The 17876-nt window shown below is 36.4% G+C and overlaps 1 protein-coding gene across 3 annotated transcripts in view; it reads right to left on the bottom strand.

Moving 5' to 3' along the window:
* The window catches only part of cdh7a (cadherin 7a), a 95722-nt gene that overhangs the window by 57909 nt on the left and 19937 nt on the right, over positions 1-17876 (bottom strand). For all 3 annotated transcript variants that reach the window (XM_005163402.5, XM_073920012.1, NM_001077448.2), the window contains one exon: positions 4693-4987. In XM_005163402.5, coding sequence (XP_005163459.1) covers positions 4693-4987 — 295 coding nt within the window. The remainder of the gene's footprint in view (positions 1-4692; positions 4988-17876) is intronic.

Genomic DNA, 17876 nt, shown 5'->3' with positions numbered 1-17876 from the left:
AATATCTCTTTAAATGTTCTTGAGCTAATGACCTTCTCTGAGGCTAAAGGATCAAGGCTGTGTTTTATCCTAACGATCCATTCTTGAGGAGCAGTTAAACCAGTGAAAAAAAACACACTCAAACAGTGCCCAACCAACTCAATTTGCTGCTGACTATCATCAGTATGACTGACATGGAGTATTTGAAGCTGTTTACACATTATGATGACAAAATGTGAGATTTCGCCAGGCCATCTCCCAAGCGTAATACTTGTGTATAATTTATCATGCTTGACATTGCAGTCTGTCATTATCAATAAAAAATGTATTCAAACAGACATCTATAGATATGAAAAGTGGTGTATTTAACAAATGCTTAGCTGGTGTGAACACCAAGGCACCACAGTAATAAACTAGTTATATTAATAAAAATAAAATAGTAATAAAAGCAATATTAGTAATATTAACACAGTAATAAAATAGTAATAAAAGCAATATTAGTAATATTAATACTGTAATAAAATAGTAATAAAAGCAATATTAGTAATATTTATACAGTAATAAAATAGTAATAAATGCTAATGCACATAAAGGATGTTGATACAACTATAAACATGAGTGAACTAAAGCTAGTGTTTTGGTAACAATATACAACCATCTCACTACTTTAGAGCTTTTACAATGTACATTGTGTCAAAGCAACTTAACATAGAAGTTTTAGTAAACTGAAATTGTGTAAGTCCAGTTTTTAGATTTGAAGTTCAGTTTAGTTCAGTTCAGTGTGCTGTAATTTTCACTGCTGAAACTCCAAACACTAATGCCTAGTTCAGACTGCGTGATTTTAGCCCCGATTTTGGCTCGCCGACAGGTTTTGAGAAATCGCCGACAAATGCCTGAAATCACAGGCAAATTGCTGCTCATGCACGTGAGTGACAATCACACAGTATGAACGATCAAAGACGCGATCTGAGAGAATCGCCGATGAGTCGCCGATGCCTGTGAGATATTTGGCATGCTAAATATCTGGAGCTGTCGGCGATTGAAATCATGCCGTGTAAATTGAGTTTTGATTGAAAATAACATCAGCGATCGCCTACAGCCAATGAGAGAGCAGCTTTCATTTGTGTGTGTGTGCGTGTTTACCTGCTGCAGGCCAGCGGGAGGCTGGGGGAGAAGCTAAAAGCGCTCTTTTTTCGGTTAATTTGAACCCACGAAATGGAGAAAAAACTAGTGGAGGTTTGACAGGACTCAGGAGCAACCGTGTCTGTTTGACGTTTCATACAGAAAGAAATTAGTTTATTATCAACGTTGAGGAGAAATGGCTAATTACCTTTAAACCCAGGTGAGCAAACATGTACATGTTCTACCCCATTAAAGGCTTCTTTCTCATTATGTAGTTAATAACAAAAGATATACTACGTGTTTTTGGCTGTGAGACGTAGTTTGGACGAAGTTGTCGGCGATTCTTCCTATAGTAAAGTCATGCAATGTGAATGTCCATGTCGCCGAACCATCTTGCAGTGTAAACAAAGCAGTGACGAAACGCTAGCCCAGATAGTCATGCAGTGTGAAAACATCTGTGACACGACTACTGTGAAAATCATGCAGTCTGAACTCGGCATAAAGAGCAAATCCATCGATGCACAGCACCACAAATCCCAAACCAAGCAAGCCAGTGGTGACCGTGATAGTTTGATGTGATTTATCATCAATTTGGCCAAGGTTGTAAAGCAGTTTGGGCAAAAGAAAACTCCACACACAAGAACATTTCTGGGAAATTCCTTACATATCTAAATCTAACTCATCTCACTGTTGCTGATTCTATGAAATGACACCTGTGAGCCTCTACATTTAAAAGCAGAGCAGACTGCATGCCAGGATTGCTTTATTGTAGAGTGAAATGAAAAGCACCATCGTTAGCCACTTTGCTTACTGTTTAGAAAAACAGGTGGGAAAGGGTGGAGTTCATAGTTTGCTCAGAGGCAGACATATATGAAGAAGTAGCTGGTTACGTTTAAACAAAAATTCAAAAAGGTCCATTTTGGCACATAAAAATATCTTTGTGTTTTTTTTTTTTTTTAAACAAGCTACATTATTTATTTTCAACTCGTCTGAGCTGTCAGGCAAAACACAAACCTATTTAAACATAAAAATCTACAAAATTGGTCAATTTAATCTGATGTTACCTTTAAGAAACTCTGTGGTTGATTTTTATTAGATTGATTTTATTAGACCTAACTGTTATTTTAAGAGTTCACACTTAGATATTGCTTGGCGCTATTAGCAGGTTTGGCATGCTGTCCCGCAAGAGAACCCTACGCTCGGAGATAAGTGAGCCCAGGGCTCTGGCTTGGTCAATAAGCATATAAGGGGGTCTAAGATCAGGTCTCGAGATCTCACCCTGGTAAAAGGAGGAAAAGGGGGAGATGGGGTGGAGGGAGGGATTCCTCCAAATCGAAGATATTTATCGAAGATTATTACAAATCGAAGATTATTGCTGATTACAGATGAAAGAACAGCCGCGGTCAATCATATCACGTGCTTCTCTTGAAAGTAGTTTGTAAAACTTCAATTAAATGCAGTAGCACACCCATGGCCCACTTCAGAAATCATTTTAGGATCTGTAGATTCAACATGCTGATACATTTATAGGCAGTTAAGAAGACTGGCATATGGTCAGTCTTTAAACACAAATTATACCGAAATCACTTTGTTTGGGACTGATTGGATGGGAGTATAAAAGCATATGCTGTGAATTTCCATTCGGCCTCATGCTGACGTCTGGCATGAAAGAGAGGTGTCTGGGTTAGGTTGTGGTCCTCACACTTGCAAACAATCTCCTGTTTCTTAATTACCAAATTAAATTAATCATTTTCTCGTTAATCAAATCCATTCATCACCGGTTGACTGCTAATGAATTTAAATGGATCTATAAAGCAGTCATTGAGGACAAGGGTCGCTTGCATTCACAGAGGCTAATGGTTTTGTTCACGCCGTTGGACAGACAGTGGCAGCCAGCATGTTAATTGCTCTTATAAAAAAGCATGTCAATGCTTGCGTGATTGTCAGCTACTACGCTCTGCGTGGCTGAACTGACAAACAAGTGCCCTGTACTGGGACGTTCATTATGTATATCACTGCTCTTAGGTGATCCTCGATATCTAAACAAATACGTGACACAATTACGAATAACTGTCATGAAAAGGGTGAAAAACAAAATGGGTGCTAAGGATGTACCAATATGTAAACTCTAAATGCTGAAGAGATACTGTACTCATCGTCATTAATGACTGAAGATAAATGAATCAGCCATTATTACACTAATTTGTCCAAATGGTTAGTAATAAATAAAACAATAAAAAATATTAAAATCAATGATTTTAAAGAGCTCAAGAGAGTTTAGGTTTGAAGGCTTTATAAGGTATGAACATTGAATAATCATTGTATTGTTTGTGTTTTAAAAAATAGTAAAACGTGTTTACAATAATGATAACTAAAATTAATTACAAGCAATTCATTTCCTTGGGTTATAACTGTCAAACCTTTTCAATAATAACTCATGTTTAGTAGTAATTACAGATAAGTTAGCCATTAGCACACAATTAGAAATGCTAAGTCAATTGTTTTAAAAACTTTCCGAGCTTGACAGCATTTTAATGTACAGCATGAAATAGGTATATTCATTTTAAGATTCATAAAAGATGAATTTCGCATCTATTGTTATTATTGTTTGTAAAAAAATTTTGGCTAGATTATTTTCAGATGAATTATATAATTTACTATACTATTTTATTTTCATAAATTAGAAAACGTAAAATTTATTATTACAGAATGTGTAAGTAAATTGTATTATTATATTATAATTATTATTATTATTATCATTATTTTTATTATTATTAATAATAATAATAATATTAGTATATACATTATTATGTTTTATTAGTATACACATTATTATTATTAATAATAATATTATTATTATTAGCTGTATGCAAAAATGTAAATTCAAATTAAAATTGGCAAAAGAAATGTATGCAGAATATCCAAAATTATCTAATAATAAAAACACTAAATAAATAAATAAATAAATAAATAAATAAATACGTAAATAAATAAATAAATAAATAAATAAATAAATAAATAAATAAATAAATAAATAAATAAATAAATAAATAAATAAATAAGCCGGTCCAAAAACAACACAGTTGCAAAATAAATTAAGACATGATTTTTGGAGAATAAACAATGGCACAAACAAAAATAAATTGACTGGCAAACTGTAGTAAATAAAATCACATGATTAATATAAATACTCATCATATAAATTCTGTGTGTGAAAGGGAAACACCTACAAATGTATATTTAGAGAGGATCAGTCCACAAAAATCAATCATACACTATAACAAATGCTATGGTTCTGCTTAATCAATCTGTGTTGAAACAACAAGAAGAAATTCAATTATAGTATTAGTTTTTTTTAAATGCAAGTAGATTGGACATAAAACAATTTAGTTGTCCCTCAAAAAACTCAAGAATTGTGTTGTTTCAGCTCATTTTAAATAAACAGTTTTATGACAAACATAATTTCTTCAGTGTTTATATATATATATATATATCCAAGAGTATATAATATATCTAAGAGTGTTTTCATTGACAAAATAACATTCCTAATAACAATTTCTGTACGCTAAGAGCAAATAAAAAAGCACTTACCAACAGGAGACATTTCTGGCACTTGTGCATTATAAGGACCATCCAGGAACTTGGGCTCATTGTCATTAATATCCTGGACTTTGATAACAAATTCCGACTCTGGTTCGACTGGGAGATTGGTTGCGCGGTCTCTGGCCTGAGCTCGCAGTGTGTAGTAGGCTTGCTCCTCTCGATCCAGACGCTTCGTAGCATGTATGTCGCCTGTGTTCTCATCGATGGTGAAAATGGAAGTTGCACCTTCACCATTGAGCACATATTTTACTTTGCCCTCACCTTTGTCCACATCAGAATGAAGCTACGGGGGAAAGAAAAAAGGAGAAAAGAGTCATTCAGATCTATTATCCTTGTAATGGGGTCTAGTTAGAGTAGTCAGTAATTGTGTTTACTCATGAGAAAGTACTTCTGCAGTGGTTTAAATAATAAATGGGCATAAACCATCTCCGGCAGATTTGTGTATGCCAACAAAATAAAAAGAACAGGCTGAATAAATGTCAAAACTTGCAAGATATTCCTCCTAACACATCTCAGAAGGAAAGGATGGGTGGAAAATAAAATAAAATAAAATAAAAAAATCTATCTTTCCTTGTTATACAGAATATAGCTTGAGGTGCTGAAGCTGTGAGTCACTGTACCTATCCAACTACAAAAATATATATATATTGGAAAGAAACATGAACAGCAGTGATGAAATTCCATGGTATTTGGAGGTCAGTTGCCTTGTCCTGAATGTTTAGTCAGATTTACGATACAACAGTTGTTCTGTGAGAAGCCGGATAATTATATGTGGTTTGTGGTTCATATTTACCATTGTGCGTCTGCAACACACATCTGTAATAAACCATTAAAAACCGGCCAATTTAATTCACAGTCCAGAAATCCTTATTATGAGCCTCTTTCTCATGCTGTTACCGTTTTTATGGCAACCGACTTGGTATTTCCGTCACCAGCAGTGAATGATTTTATTTACTTGTTTATTTCTTGAAAGACTTTATTTCAGCTCTCTGGGGGATTATAAGCCAAGTCCTTTATATAAATCTAACGTTTCTGGTCTTCAAATCCACATTTCTCAAGAGATTTCTTTGACTTTGGAACAATGCTTTCATGTACAGGATCTTGCCGGTATGAAAAGGCAACTTGTTTGCTTCATTTAAGCAGCCCTGTCGTATTATAAGTCTTTATGATGTTGTTTTTCACAGATACACTGAGAATGATTGGCTGGTGTGTCAAAACGGCATTGCTTTCATGGGACACAGTGAACCCACGACTGAATTTAGGAAGCTGCCATGCAGTGTTCTTGTGGCGTGACGTGCTATATTTCATCTACAACCATTATTCTAATGATTTTATATAACGCATGCAGTTTATGATCACATTTTAACCGAGTCTCTATATGAAATTGTACGTTTAATTCATTTGTCACACCACAGGACTGCAAAAAAAAAAAATAAATAAATAAAAAAGCTCCCATCTAGTCACATCTGGTTTAGGTTGCAGTTTACTTGCCAATAAAGCAGTGCTGCTCCACGTATGATCTCAGTTAATCAAAAATTACAATGGTTTCAGTGCAGGAACCGAGTGTGCTAATGACATTTGAGGCTAATTAATCAAACTAAATGTGTGTTTGGATGTCAGTGTTGGCAATTCTCCAAGGCCAACTCCCAGTCTGATGACTGTTGTGTGGCTCGGCTGTGCATTTCTTTTTTTCTTTTTTCAGATGTTTATTCTGACCATAATTCAGCCTGATGATGACTGCAGATCATTAGATTATGTGTGCTCAGCTATATCGCTCCGGCTCACAAGCTCATCTGAAATCATTACAATAAACATATGTACAGTATATATCTTTGCATCTGAATAAAGCTGTCAAATTGTTTACCGTTCTAAGAAGCAACAAAAACTGCTGACTGACTTTCATGTGGTTATAAGTGTTGACCTCCTTATAATTAGTCTAATTTCATGTAAACAAAAATGGCACAGTGGCTCAGTGCTTAGCACTGTCACCTCGCAGCAAGAAGGTCGCTGGTTCGAGTACCGGCCAGGTCATTGGTCAGTACTGTGTGGATTTTGCATGTTCTCCCTGTGATGGTGTGGGTTTTCCTCTGGGTGCTCTGGTTTACCCCACAGTCCAAAGGTATTCACTAGGTAAATTGGATTAACTATATTGGCAGTGTAAATGAGTGTGTATAGGTGTGTCCCAGTACTGAATCGTGGCTGGAAGGGCATCCACTGCGTAAAATATGCTGTAATAGTAGGCAGTAAGTCTGGCCGATAAAATCAGTATCGATATTTATTGACCGAACAATATAGTCAATATCAACAAAAAAGTTTGTAGAGTTTTTGAGTATTAAAACTATTTGCATTGGTAAATATATTTGAGTTTTTTGAGTATCAAACTGTTTATCCTTTTAATGTTGGTAAATTATAATAAAGTGGTTAAATAAAAAAAAAAGAATCCTAATATTCCTAAATGGATTGTTAAAAATAATTAACAATATCGAATGATATAAAACATGCTATTTTGATTTTTTTTTTTTTTTTTGCAATATCGTCCAGCCCTAGTGGTTCATTCCACTGTGGAGAGCCCTGATGAATAAGGCATTAAGCTGAAGGAAAATGAATGAATAATGTAAACACAAATTTGGTTGTTTTATTCTATAAAAAGAATAAATTTATAGTGTTTTATAGTGTTTTATACACTATAATAAATTATAATGTATAATTAAACTATAATTAAAAATGAATAATAGGCTTTGTGGAAATATACACTACTGATATGAGTTAAATTAATGTTTTTATTTACAAACAATGCATAAAATGCATCAAAAGAAATGACAATAGTTACACTAAATCCTATTTTAAATTAATTTAGTGCTACAGTAAATGGAGTTTAAGTATTATGACTGTCATTGTTTCCACACAATTAATGTATAGCAGAACAATTTTTAGCATTTAAATCTAATGATAACAAATCTCAAGACACAAGTCAAATATCGATAACATGTCGATAATAGGGTATATGCACAGCAAGTGTTTCTTCCCATACCAATAAATTTCTGGTGACTTTTTAAAATTTTATACGATTCTTTTTATAGCATTGGCATTGTATTGTAATTACAATATATATTGTTAAATAGACTTCAGCATTTGTTTTAGATAAAAATGCCTTTTACACACACTAGCGATCAAGATCAGAAGTCTAGCACAAAACTTGAAAATACTGGGGTAAAATAAATGTTCATATTTTAATGACTTAATTTAATAAAGTGCCTCTTATAGCGTATATCAGGGGTCACCAATCTTGTTCCTGGAGTTCCGGTCCTCTGCAGGGTTTAGCTCCAACTTGCCTTAACACACCTGCCTGGGTGTTTCAAGTATACTGTATCTAGTAAGACCTTGATTAGCTTGTTCAGGTGTGTTTGATTAGGGTTGAAGCTAGGACACGGGTCCTTTAAGAACAAGTTTGGTGATCCCTGGCATATATCAATCAGGCAGTGAAGATCGTTGATTTTTAAAGAAAACAGACCTCAAACACATCAATTTTGTAACGGCATACAGTTCACCGGAAGCGTTTGACCCAGGCTACTGAAAAAAGTCCTTCTGCATAATTCTGCATATACCCTATTAAAATCAGCTTAAATATATAAATGTCAATATTTACAGTGTAGACTTAAGTTAATGCATCTCTTTAAGAAATGTTGGAAAATTGTTTGGGACAATGAATGTTTTAATTCTAAAGTTTTATGAGAATTGTGCCCTCAATCAGGGGGAAAGGATTCTGAATGATCCAACTCATCTTTTATTTCCACATTATGAACGGCTTCCCTCTGGTAGGGAGATATAGGGTCCCTAAGTGTAGGTTGAATCGATATAAGAAATCCTTTGTACCTGTTTCAGTGGGTTTATTTAACAAGAGTCTATCTTAATTAGCTTTATAATTATTGTAACTATTGTATTTTGTATTGTTTTATTGTTTGTTTTATGGAACGTCTGCAGCAATATGGTGATGCCCATAAAAAATTCCCGTCAAGGACAATGAAGTTTATTACTATTACAGCTACTAACTAACTAACTAACTAACTAACTAACTAACTAACTAACTAACTAACTAACTAAATGAAACATGCATGCATTACATACATACATACATACATACTGTACATATACATACATAATTAGCATCCTACAATAAGACCCTCTCAAAGTTGCTCTTTCAACAAGAAATTTGCAGGAAAAAAAGCAACATAAATTGAGACTTAAAATGACTCTGGAGTGTCTGTGCCAAGTACTTCAATCAGTATTATCCATGTTCTTTGAGAGCTCATTGTACAGTACAGTATATGCGTTTGTGTGTGTGGTGTGAAGAACATGTAAATCTCTCTCCTATACAGTAATGAAGTGCTGGGGTCGCCACTTGATTCAGTCCTCTATCTCTCGGCCCTTGGCTTTATTTCAGTTCAGAGAGAGAGATGAAAAAGAAGCAAGAAGTGAAGAGAAGGAGGGATGGAAAGGTGCATATTAATGGGCTTCCAAGAACAAGAGGCTAAAATGGGAACAAGAGGAAGGAAGAAGCAAGCCCGAGGAAGAAAAACCACAGGAGGAAGTCTTGGGACGTGCGCTCACCTTTTCTCTGTCAACCTTTAGTAAGACCCGCCGGCAGTTTGGCCATCCCTAACGAACTATCGGGCTGAGTCATGCCATGTCTGACTCTGTAAATCAGCAGTGTGGGCTGTTGTTGACGTGGATGATAGCACAACGCAACGTTTCCTTCATCTGGACCTGAACCAGTCTCACACTGCCAACGCAATCCAGCACAATAAAGAAGATAAATGAAGACTGTCATTACATCCCTGTCATCTGTCTCTGGCAAACCAGCGAGCCCAATTACGTTGCGAGATTACAAACGCTGCCTGTTTTACACACAGCTAATTTATGTTCATCTGTCTCCTTCTTGGATCCTGCAGGGGTGCCCTTAATATGGCGCTCCCTCTCTTAACCGCTCTCAAATATGGAAAGATAATGTATGTGGCGAACGTGGAAGTGTCTTGCCTGCCAGAGCTCATCAATTACTTTGCTCACAATCCCACCTAATGAGTGACTTTCAAACTGAAACGAACTCCATAACGCATAACACAATTGATATGGGTGCCGTTGCTTGAGTGATCAGCTCTGCCAAGGCGTTCAGTCTGATTTGGTGTAATTTCTCCACAGAGATTCAGAAACTGTGACTGAAATTGCACAGCAAGATATATTACAGATGGTGCCTTCATTAATTAACTATATTTACTCAATCAAACCACTGAACATGCTTGTTGTCTGTAAATTAAGCACAGCAAAGTAAGAACATTATAGAGATATGGTGCAATTAGTAGTCTTACACAGGACAATTACTGTACCATTGTATTATTTGACAATTCTCATTTGCATAAAAATGTGCAGTACATTCAATTTAAGCATTGATTACCAGTGTTGGGAGTAACGCAAGTTACGTAATGATATTAGATTTCTAAGTAATGAGTAAAGCAACGCACTACTTTAAAAAAAGTAAGTTAATAATATTTCAGTTAATTAAAAAAAATATATATTTATATATATTGAACACGAGTTACTATTTACTTTAATTAATTTGAATTAAAATTAACCTTGAATTTCGCACTCATTGTAAGAATTTTCTCCCTGCAGAAATAAACAGAAACCAAGATGGCAGAGTCTTACATTTCTAAGCTGAAAGTATTCTCATTATTCCTAATGTATGGAAGAAAAGTAAAAGGGTATCATCTCAATGCTTATTTTACTTCACTAATAAGACAAAAAGTACAAAAGGATCAAACAAATTGCTTGAAGATTGAAGATAACATTAGCTGTGTCTCATTTCAGAGGTTACATCCTCCGAAGGATGCGTTCTAAGTGTGCTGTTTCATTACGGTACTATGAAGGCTGTCTCATATCAAAAAAAATTTGAAGGCTCCTTCAAACGCAGCCTCAAAATGCATCCTTCGTTTCCAAGGTAATGAAGGACACAACCGGTGGATCATTCGCAGCCTCAAACATCTCAAGATTCATTGCACGCTTATATTGGCAGGGCGTTTTTAAAAGAAAACTCCGGTTTAAATGTATAAATCAGGTTTATTTGACTTGGATATCTAAACATGTTAAAAAACAAAAAGAGTATGAAATGTCACAACAGACAACAGGTATTTATGTATTGTATGCACATTCTGCATTTCACTTTATATTAATAGTTCACCCAAAAACAAAAATTGCCAAATATGTTAGTCATCCTCAAACCATCCTTCGTTTATATGGCTCTCTTTTTTCACAGCCAGAGTAATTTGGAATTTTTATCTCGACTCTTGCATGCTGCAAATTGGTGTTGCATAGTGGGTTTCATTTTAAATCTTTTAAAAGCACATAAATCCATCCTCAAACTAATACATACAGTACCAGGGGTTAATGCGTATGAAGGTGATCAAAATGCTATTGTAACAGAAATATTTCTTGTTTTTAAGAGATAAATTCCAATAACTGACTTTCTTCGGCGACCAAACACATGCACATACTTCGAATGTCATCACTTAATTGAATGGCCATTATCAGCTGATAGATATGGGCCAGTAGATATGCGCATACTGGTATGCTCAGAAGGCTGTTATTATCCATCCACATGGTTAATTAGCTATAGAGAAGGCTCCAGATTCAGATCTGTTTTTACATAACTGTGACGATTGGGTTTAGGGTTGGGGTGAGGGTAGACGTTAATAAAATACAATTAATGGGAAATTTAATAAATAATATGAGTAATTCATGTTTATTTTCGGCCACAGCCGAATGTGATCTATAGCTGATTAACCATGTGGATTGATGATAACAGCCTTCTGAGTCTACTAGTAGGTGTGGAAAAACCCTACCGGCCTATATCTATCAGCTGATAACTACTGATAACGTCCATTAGATCGAGTGATAACAAACAATTTCGCTGATACAGGTTACGAGTGACTGACATATATGAAATTCTTGTGCTTTTGGAAGTTTCAAAATAAAAGCTATTATACAACACCATTATACAGCATGGGTACAATTTAAAACTACAAACAGCAAATTAAAACTTCTAACAGCAAAACGTTATTTAAAAATTATACCACTCATATAAATTACTCATTTAACGGTTATTGCATAATAAAAACTAGGTACGATCCCTAATTCTACCACTGAACTTAAACCTAACCAACCAGCAAGCATTTTTTTTAAGATGTCTAATAGATGTCTAATAGATGACTAAACATAGTCGTCTTGGCTAAAACAAGGCTATATTTAGGCTGTCAGTGAAAATGTATGACTTCAAGGAATAGGCCAAAACTACACTAGTCATCAAAAAACAGAAATGAATGAATACATATATAAAGTCTGTCTAATCTGTCCATTTGACGACTAGTCAGGTTTTGGGCTGTTCTTGGATGTCTATTAGATTACAGCCCAGGTTTAGCCTTGTTTTAGCCAAGCTGTCTATGTTTAAATGTCTATTAGACATCGATTAAACACAAAATTGTTTGCTGGGCAGTGTAGTTACCTTATAATCATACTTTATACCATTCAACTTTTGAATTTGAAAATAAGGGACAATACATTTTGGCAAGGACAAATTAAATAATGATGCTAAATAATTGATTAAGAAGTGGGTGTAATGTATATTTTCCACCACAACAAAGCAGTCACAGACCTACACTGTATTTAGGCCAAGCACAGCCACAAACGACAATGCTTATTATTTATCATAAAAACGATCACAGTATCATATAATAGCATTTTACTATATATAGATCATAACCTGCCTACCTACAGTGTTTCTAAATAACACAACGGTATTATGCAAGTCCTGTGGTAAATTATGACAAAATAAGTCTGAATGGGAACAACAGACCTACTTCATGTTCACGTTTCTAGTCGTATTAACTTCAAGTGCTGGATCAAACAACCTTCATACTTTCCGTCATTTCCTAGAGGAGAGGGTAACCTATTTTTGCAGTGATAGCATGATTAGCATTGCTCTTTGAGGATGACTGCGCTCTGTTTCAGGCTGATGAACAGGGGAAACTCCCACCACATCAAGGTTAGCACAGTGACTCAGCATCTAGTTTGTTTAAAAACCATCTACAAGTTTTCCACATGGCTGCTGGTTAGCATTAGACTATTACAATTAGCTTTCGTGCTTCATTAGCAGCACAATTCTAAAGCTTAGAGATTAAAGCCGAACTGATTAGACGCATTAAAATACCATTATCTATTCTGTTTCATAACATTTTGTTGGGGAATAAATACTACAGTTTTCGTTTATTTACGTAGTATCAGATTTTCATTTAGTATGAATGAAAACATTTTGAGACAATTTAGTCTTTTTGAAATCTTTGTAAGTACTTCTGTGAGTGCTAGGGAAAGTTGTAGGAAGGTAATGCCTCAGGGCGGGAAGATTCTTCACTGTTTTATTCATATCTTTGTCACCTTAGATTTACCACTAAAACTTTAAGCACAAAAAAACAGCACTTCCTTTTGTCTGCCGAGAATGCATTAAAGACGCAAAGGATGTGAGCTGTTATTCTGAGACAAGCGGCAATGGGAAATGTTTTATACTATAATAGGTGTGAACAGAAACGTGCAAAGTATAAATATCAGCAGCGCTACAGACAGCAACTAAATGGCTGTATTTTGCAACAAAGTTTTGTTAGAGGTCACACTGATGCTACTGGAAAGTTCTGTTGATTACAGTATGTGCTGCCATGTGTGTTGCACATGAGAAACATCAAACACTCTAAAAGCAATAGTGTGTGGAAACAAATTAACTGATCAAGTGACTGAAATATGACATCCATTCATTCATTCATTCATTCATTCATTCATTCATTCATTTATTAATTTTCTTTTTGGCTTAGTCCATTTTTTAATCAGGGCTCGCCACAGTGGAATGAACCACCAATTTATCCAGCATATGTTTTACGAATCGGATACTTTCCCAACTGTGTATGGATGTTTCCCAACACTGGCAAACATCCATACACAAACACACTCATACACTACAGAAAATTTAGTTGATTCAATTCACCTATAGCGCATGTCTTTGAACTGTGGGGGAAAGCGGAGCACCTGGAGAAAACCCACGCGAACACAGGGAGAACATGCAAATTCCCCACAGAAATGCCAACCGACCCAGCCAGGGCTCGAACAAGTGACCTTCTTGCTTTGAGATGATCGTCCTACCCACTGTGCCACTGTGACACCATATGACATCTAAAAAGGATTTTTTGCTCTTATAGACATCATCCGTACTCTCTTTGTAAATAGAAGACAAAAATGGGCACTGACATTTGTTCCATCATTAATATAAAAAAATTACAATTGATTTCCAGTAGCCTATTGACAATAACTAAAGATGTTACTATTAGAATGTACAGTCACTGCCTTTTTTATTAGGTACACCTGTCTAACTGCTCGTTAATACTAATTTCTAATCAGTCAATCCCATGGCAGCAACTCAATATATTTAGGCATGTAGACATGGTCAAGACGATCTGCTGTAGTTCAAACCAAGCATCAGAATGGGAAAGAAAGGGGGATCTAAGTGACTTTGAGCGTGGCATGGCTGTTGGTGCCAGATGGGCTGATCTAAGTATTTCAGAAACTGCTGATCTACTTGGATTTTAATGCACAACCATCTCTAGGGTTTACAGAGAATTGTTTGAAAAAGAGAAGATATCTAGTGTGTCTTGATTTCTGCTGCGACATTCGAATGCTATCAGAATTTGAAATCATGAACATGAAAGCATGGATCCATCCTGCCTTGTATCAACAGTTCAGGATGGTTCTAGTGTAAGGGTGTGGGGAAGATTTTCTTAACACACTTTGGGTTTTGGGTCAACGCCATTGCCTACCTGAGTAATGTTGCTGACAATGACCATCCCTTTATGACCACAATGTACCCATCTTCTGATGGCTAATTTCAGCAGGATAATGTGCCATGTCATAAAGTGCAAATCACCTCAAACTGGTTTCTTGAACATGGCAATGAGTTCACTGTACTCAAATTGCCACCACAGTCACCAGATCTTTATCCAATAGACCAGCCTTGGGATGTGGTAGAGTGGGAGATTTGCATCATCGATGTGCAGCGGGCCAATCTGCAGCATTATGTTATCGTGTCAATATGAACCAAAATCTCTGAGGAATATTTCTAGTACCTTGTTGAAGCTATGCCACAAAGGATTAAGACAGTTCTTAAGGCCAAGGGGGTCCAACCCGGCACTAGTAAGGTGTACCTAATAAAATGGTTAGTGAGTGTATATTGTATTGTGTATAATTATTTTCTCTTCTGTTTGAGTTTTAAAATTCTTACAGATGTCATTTTGCCAATAATATAATAATACATCAGTATATCAAATGATCTACATTCCAACCTAAAGTCTTATTCTTTACTGTGAGACATTTATGACAAATTATTGTAAGCAACTAGTCTGGATTATTACATCAATAATCAATAAACTATTGGTACACATTTAGATTAAAAAACAATAACCAAGCATCCCAACTCTGTTTTGATTTACAAACCTTCAGCGTAATGTAGAAAACTAAGGCATGTTTCAAGTTTGTCAGCTATTATTAATCGCTGTGTAAGCACATAAGCATATACCCACACGGACTCATTAAAGCGACAATTGCCTCAGAGATACCCTTGGCTCACCGTTTAAAGGTGAAAGAAACCTACAGTAGCTTGGCATTCTGGGGCCGTTCATACGTCAATGCTTTTAGTTTGCAACATCTAGTGGCTAACGACAGAAGCGGGACATGCATTGTCTACCCTGTTCCAAGCTCAGGTGATATAACGCTTTCCTTTGCTTTTAAAACCATCTTACCACCCAGGGTAATCAAGAGCCGGTCTAAAAATCGGGCCCATAATAAAGGCAAATGTCTGAATATGTGAGGAAAGGCGGTCATTTGTACTTGATAGCTTTTTACAGACTGGATCTATTTGCCTGTGCCTTTCAATACGCTCTCGTGGTGTGGGATTCTTCCCCCTGTTGTAATATTTCACCTGAATCAACACCTGCAGAGTGCTATATAAATGCAAATGGTATTTTATTGTGTTGGGGAGCTGCTCCTCGCAGAGGAAGTGTGAGCCACATCTCGGCCTTATTGTGGAGGATTCCTTATTCCCCATCATTAGATTCAGTGGTGTCAGCTCATATCACTCTCCATATGAGAAAGACTCTGAAGGATTCTATTAAAAAGCACCTCTGTGACTAGACACCCTCAATGCCCTCAGCCTTAATTATCTGAAAAGACACGATTCACTTTCTTCGCCGTCTCCATTTGTGGGTGAACCAGTTCTTGCCGCGTGCAAGGTTGGCACCGGAGCCGGGCCGTGACTGCCAACCCGATGACTTTCATCTGCGCTGATGACAAATGGCCATGGCATAGACCAGTACAGACTGGAAGCAGATGAAAAGCGGCCCATCTTCTCCCGCACTGCGTTTAATTACCCAGCATATGTTAGAAATCACTCCAAAGAGGATTTGGGGAACGCTTGTTGATCCGCAACATGAAAAGAGCTCTTTCTCTTCTGTTTCATTTTGTTTAATTCAGTTTGCGCAAATCATTGATGTGGTGGGAGGGCGGCCACGACGGAGGGCGCGTTTAATCTGCTTGGCCTGGCTGACGAAAAGCTTTCCGGTGGCCAGAAGTGAGAGAAGTGTGAAGATCTCTCATCCTCGCCGCGGGGTTATGCCGGTACTCCTGGTCTGCTTCTCATTAAGCGCACATTTAGAAGGTGAGCTACAAGTTGTTTTTGGCAGGCTAGGAAAAAGGAAATGCAAATGAAATGTGACGAAAGTCCGCTTGGGAACTCTCCCCCTGTCCTATTACACAGACTTCACCATCAAAGGTTCCCCCCCTCCACCAAATTAAGGCTGGATTCAAAGCCTTTTCCTCTGGTGCACTCAACGGATATAGGCAGAATATGATCGGACTTTAAACGGCCAGCTGAGGGATTCAAACCGACGGGTCCTGCACATCTTATGAAACTCAAAAATGAGAATGGGAGGGCAACAAGTAGCTGAGAGGCTTCAGAACAGTATAGCGTGTAATCATAGATGCATGTCCGCAATTCCAAACCGGAGACGAGATTTTTAATTACAAAGTATAAGCCCAGGTAACTTATTGCGATGGAACTATTAATGACATCGGACACTTGTTTATGCTTATTCCGAAGTGAACTCGCCTGGAAGTGCTGTAATGAATGTGTACTTTCAATGGAGACACTGGGGTCATTTCTAATAATTGTTGATATTACTGAACTCCCCCCGGAGACACGGATATGCATTATTCATCACGCTCTCTTTGACATCCCTCGCGTTTGAGCATTTTATTCAAGCTGGACCTATCATATCCATATTCATCAGCCTGCAAAGAGGTCACCATGGGCAATAATCCCAGTCACTGATGGTACGATATCAAGATGGCAAAGACATATTCATTAAATTCATTCTGGTATAATTTTGCAGATAATAACGGGTGAGAAGATTGGACTGCTGAATGTCCGACCGCTTGCTTGGTTACGAATAAGCTGCTGTGCACGCTTCTCTGCCCTTTCCAGAAAGTAAGAAAAAAAAACTTGTTTTTCAGAGTGAGAGACAATCGATAAGTATAAAACCAAGAGCAGAAAATGTTATTTCAAGTGTTAATTATAGACGGAAATTAAAAGTTTCTTATGTTTCTTGTAGAAGCCAAGAAAAAACTAAGATGTAAATTACAAAACTGTTTTTGATGGAGATGGGTAATGTGAAAATTGCTTCACAAGGTTCATCGCTTTAACTCTTTTAGGAAGCATTAAAGTCCTCAATCAGCCTGGAGTCTCAACATCAAATCTCTGCCTGCAAAGTCTGTTTGTCTCATTTATATAAGCACACAACATCTTTCAACTTCCTGCATGAACAGAAAAAAAATGTTTTTTATGAGTATCATCAAGCTAGCTTGTGGGTGACAGACTTTATTCTTAGTTCTCATTTAGGAAATGGTTGAAAGGTCAAAAGACACAACTTACTCTTACCTTTTAACTTCTAAATTCTTTTAAAATTTGTCAATGCACAATCTTAAAAAGCTCTATTGATGATCAGTAAAAGCTTTTTGGTTGAAACTTTATGCTT

This window comes from Danio rerio, chromosome 2 (genome assembly GCF_049306965.1).
Source record: "Danio rerio strain Tuebingen ecotype United States chromosome 2, GRCz12tu, whole genome shotgun sequence".
In the NCBI taxonomy this organism is placed as follows: Eukaryota; Metazoa; Chordata; class Actinopteri; order Cypriniformes; family Danionidae; genus Danio; species Danio rerio.
The sequence above is the reverse complement of the archived record's forward strand: the minus strand, read 5'-3'. Positions and strand labels throughout refer to the sequence as shown.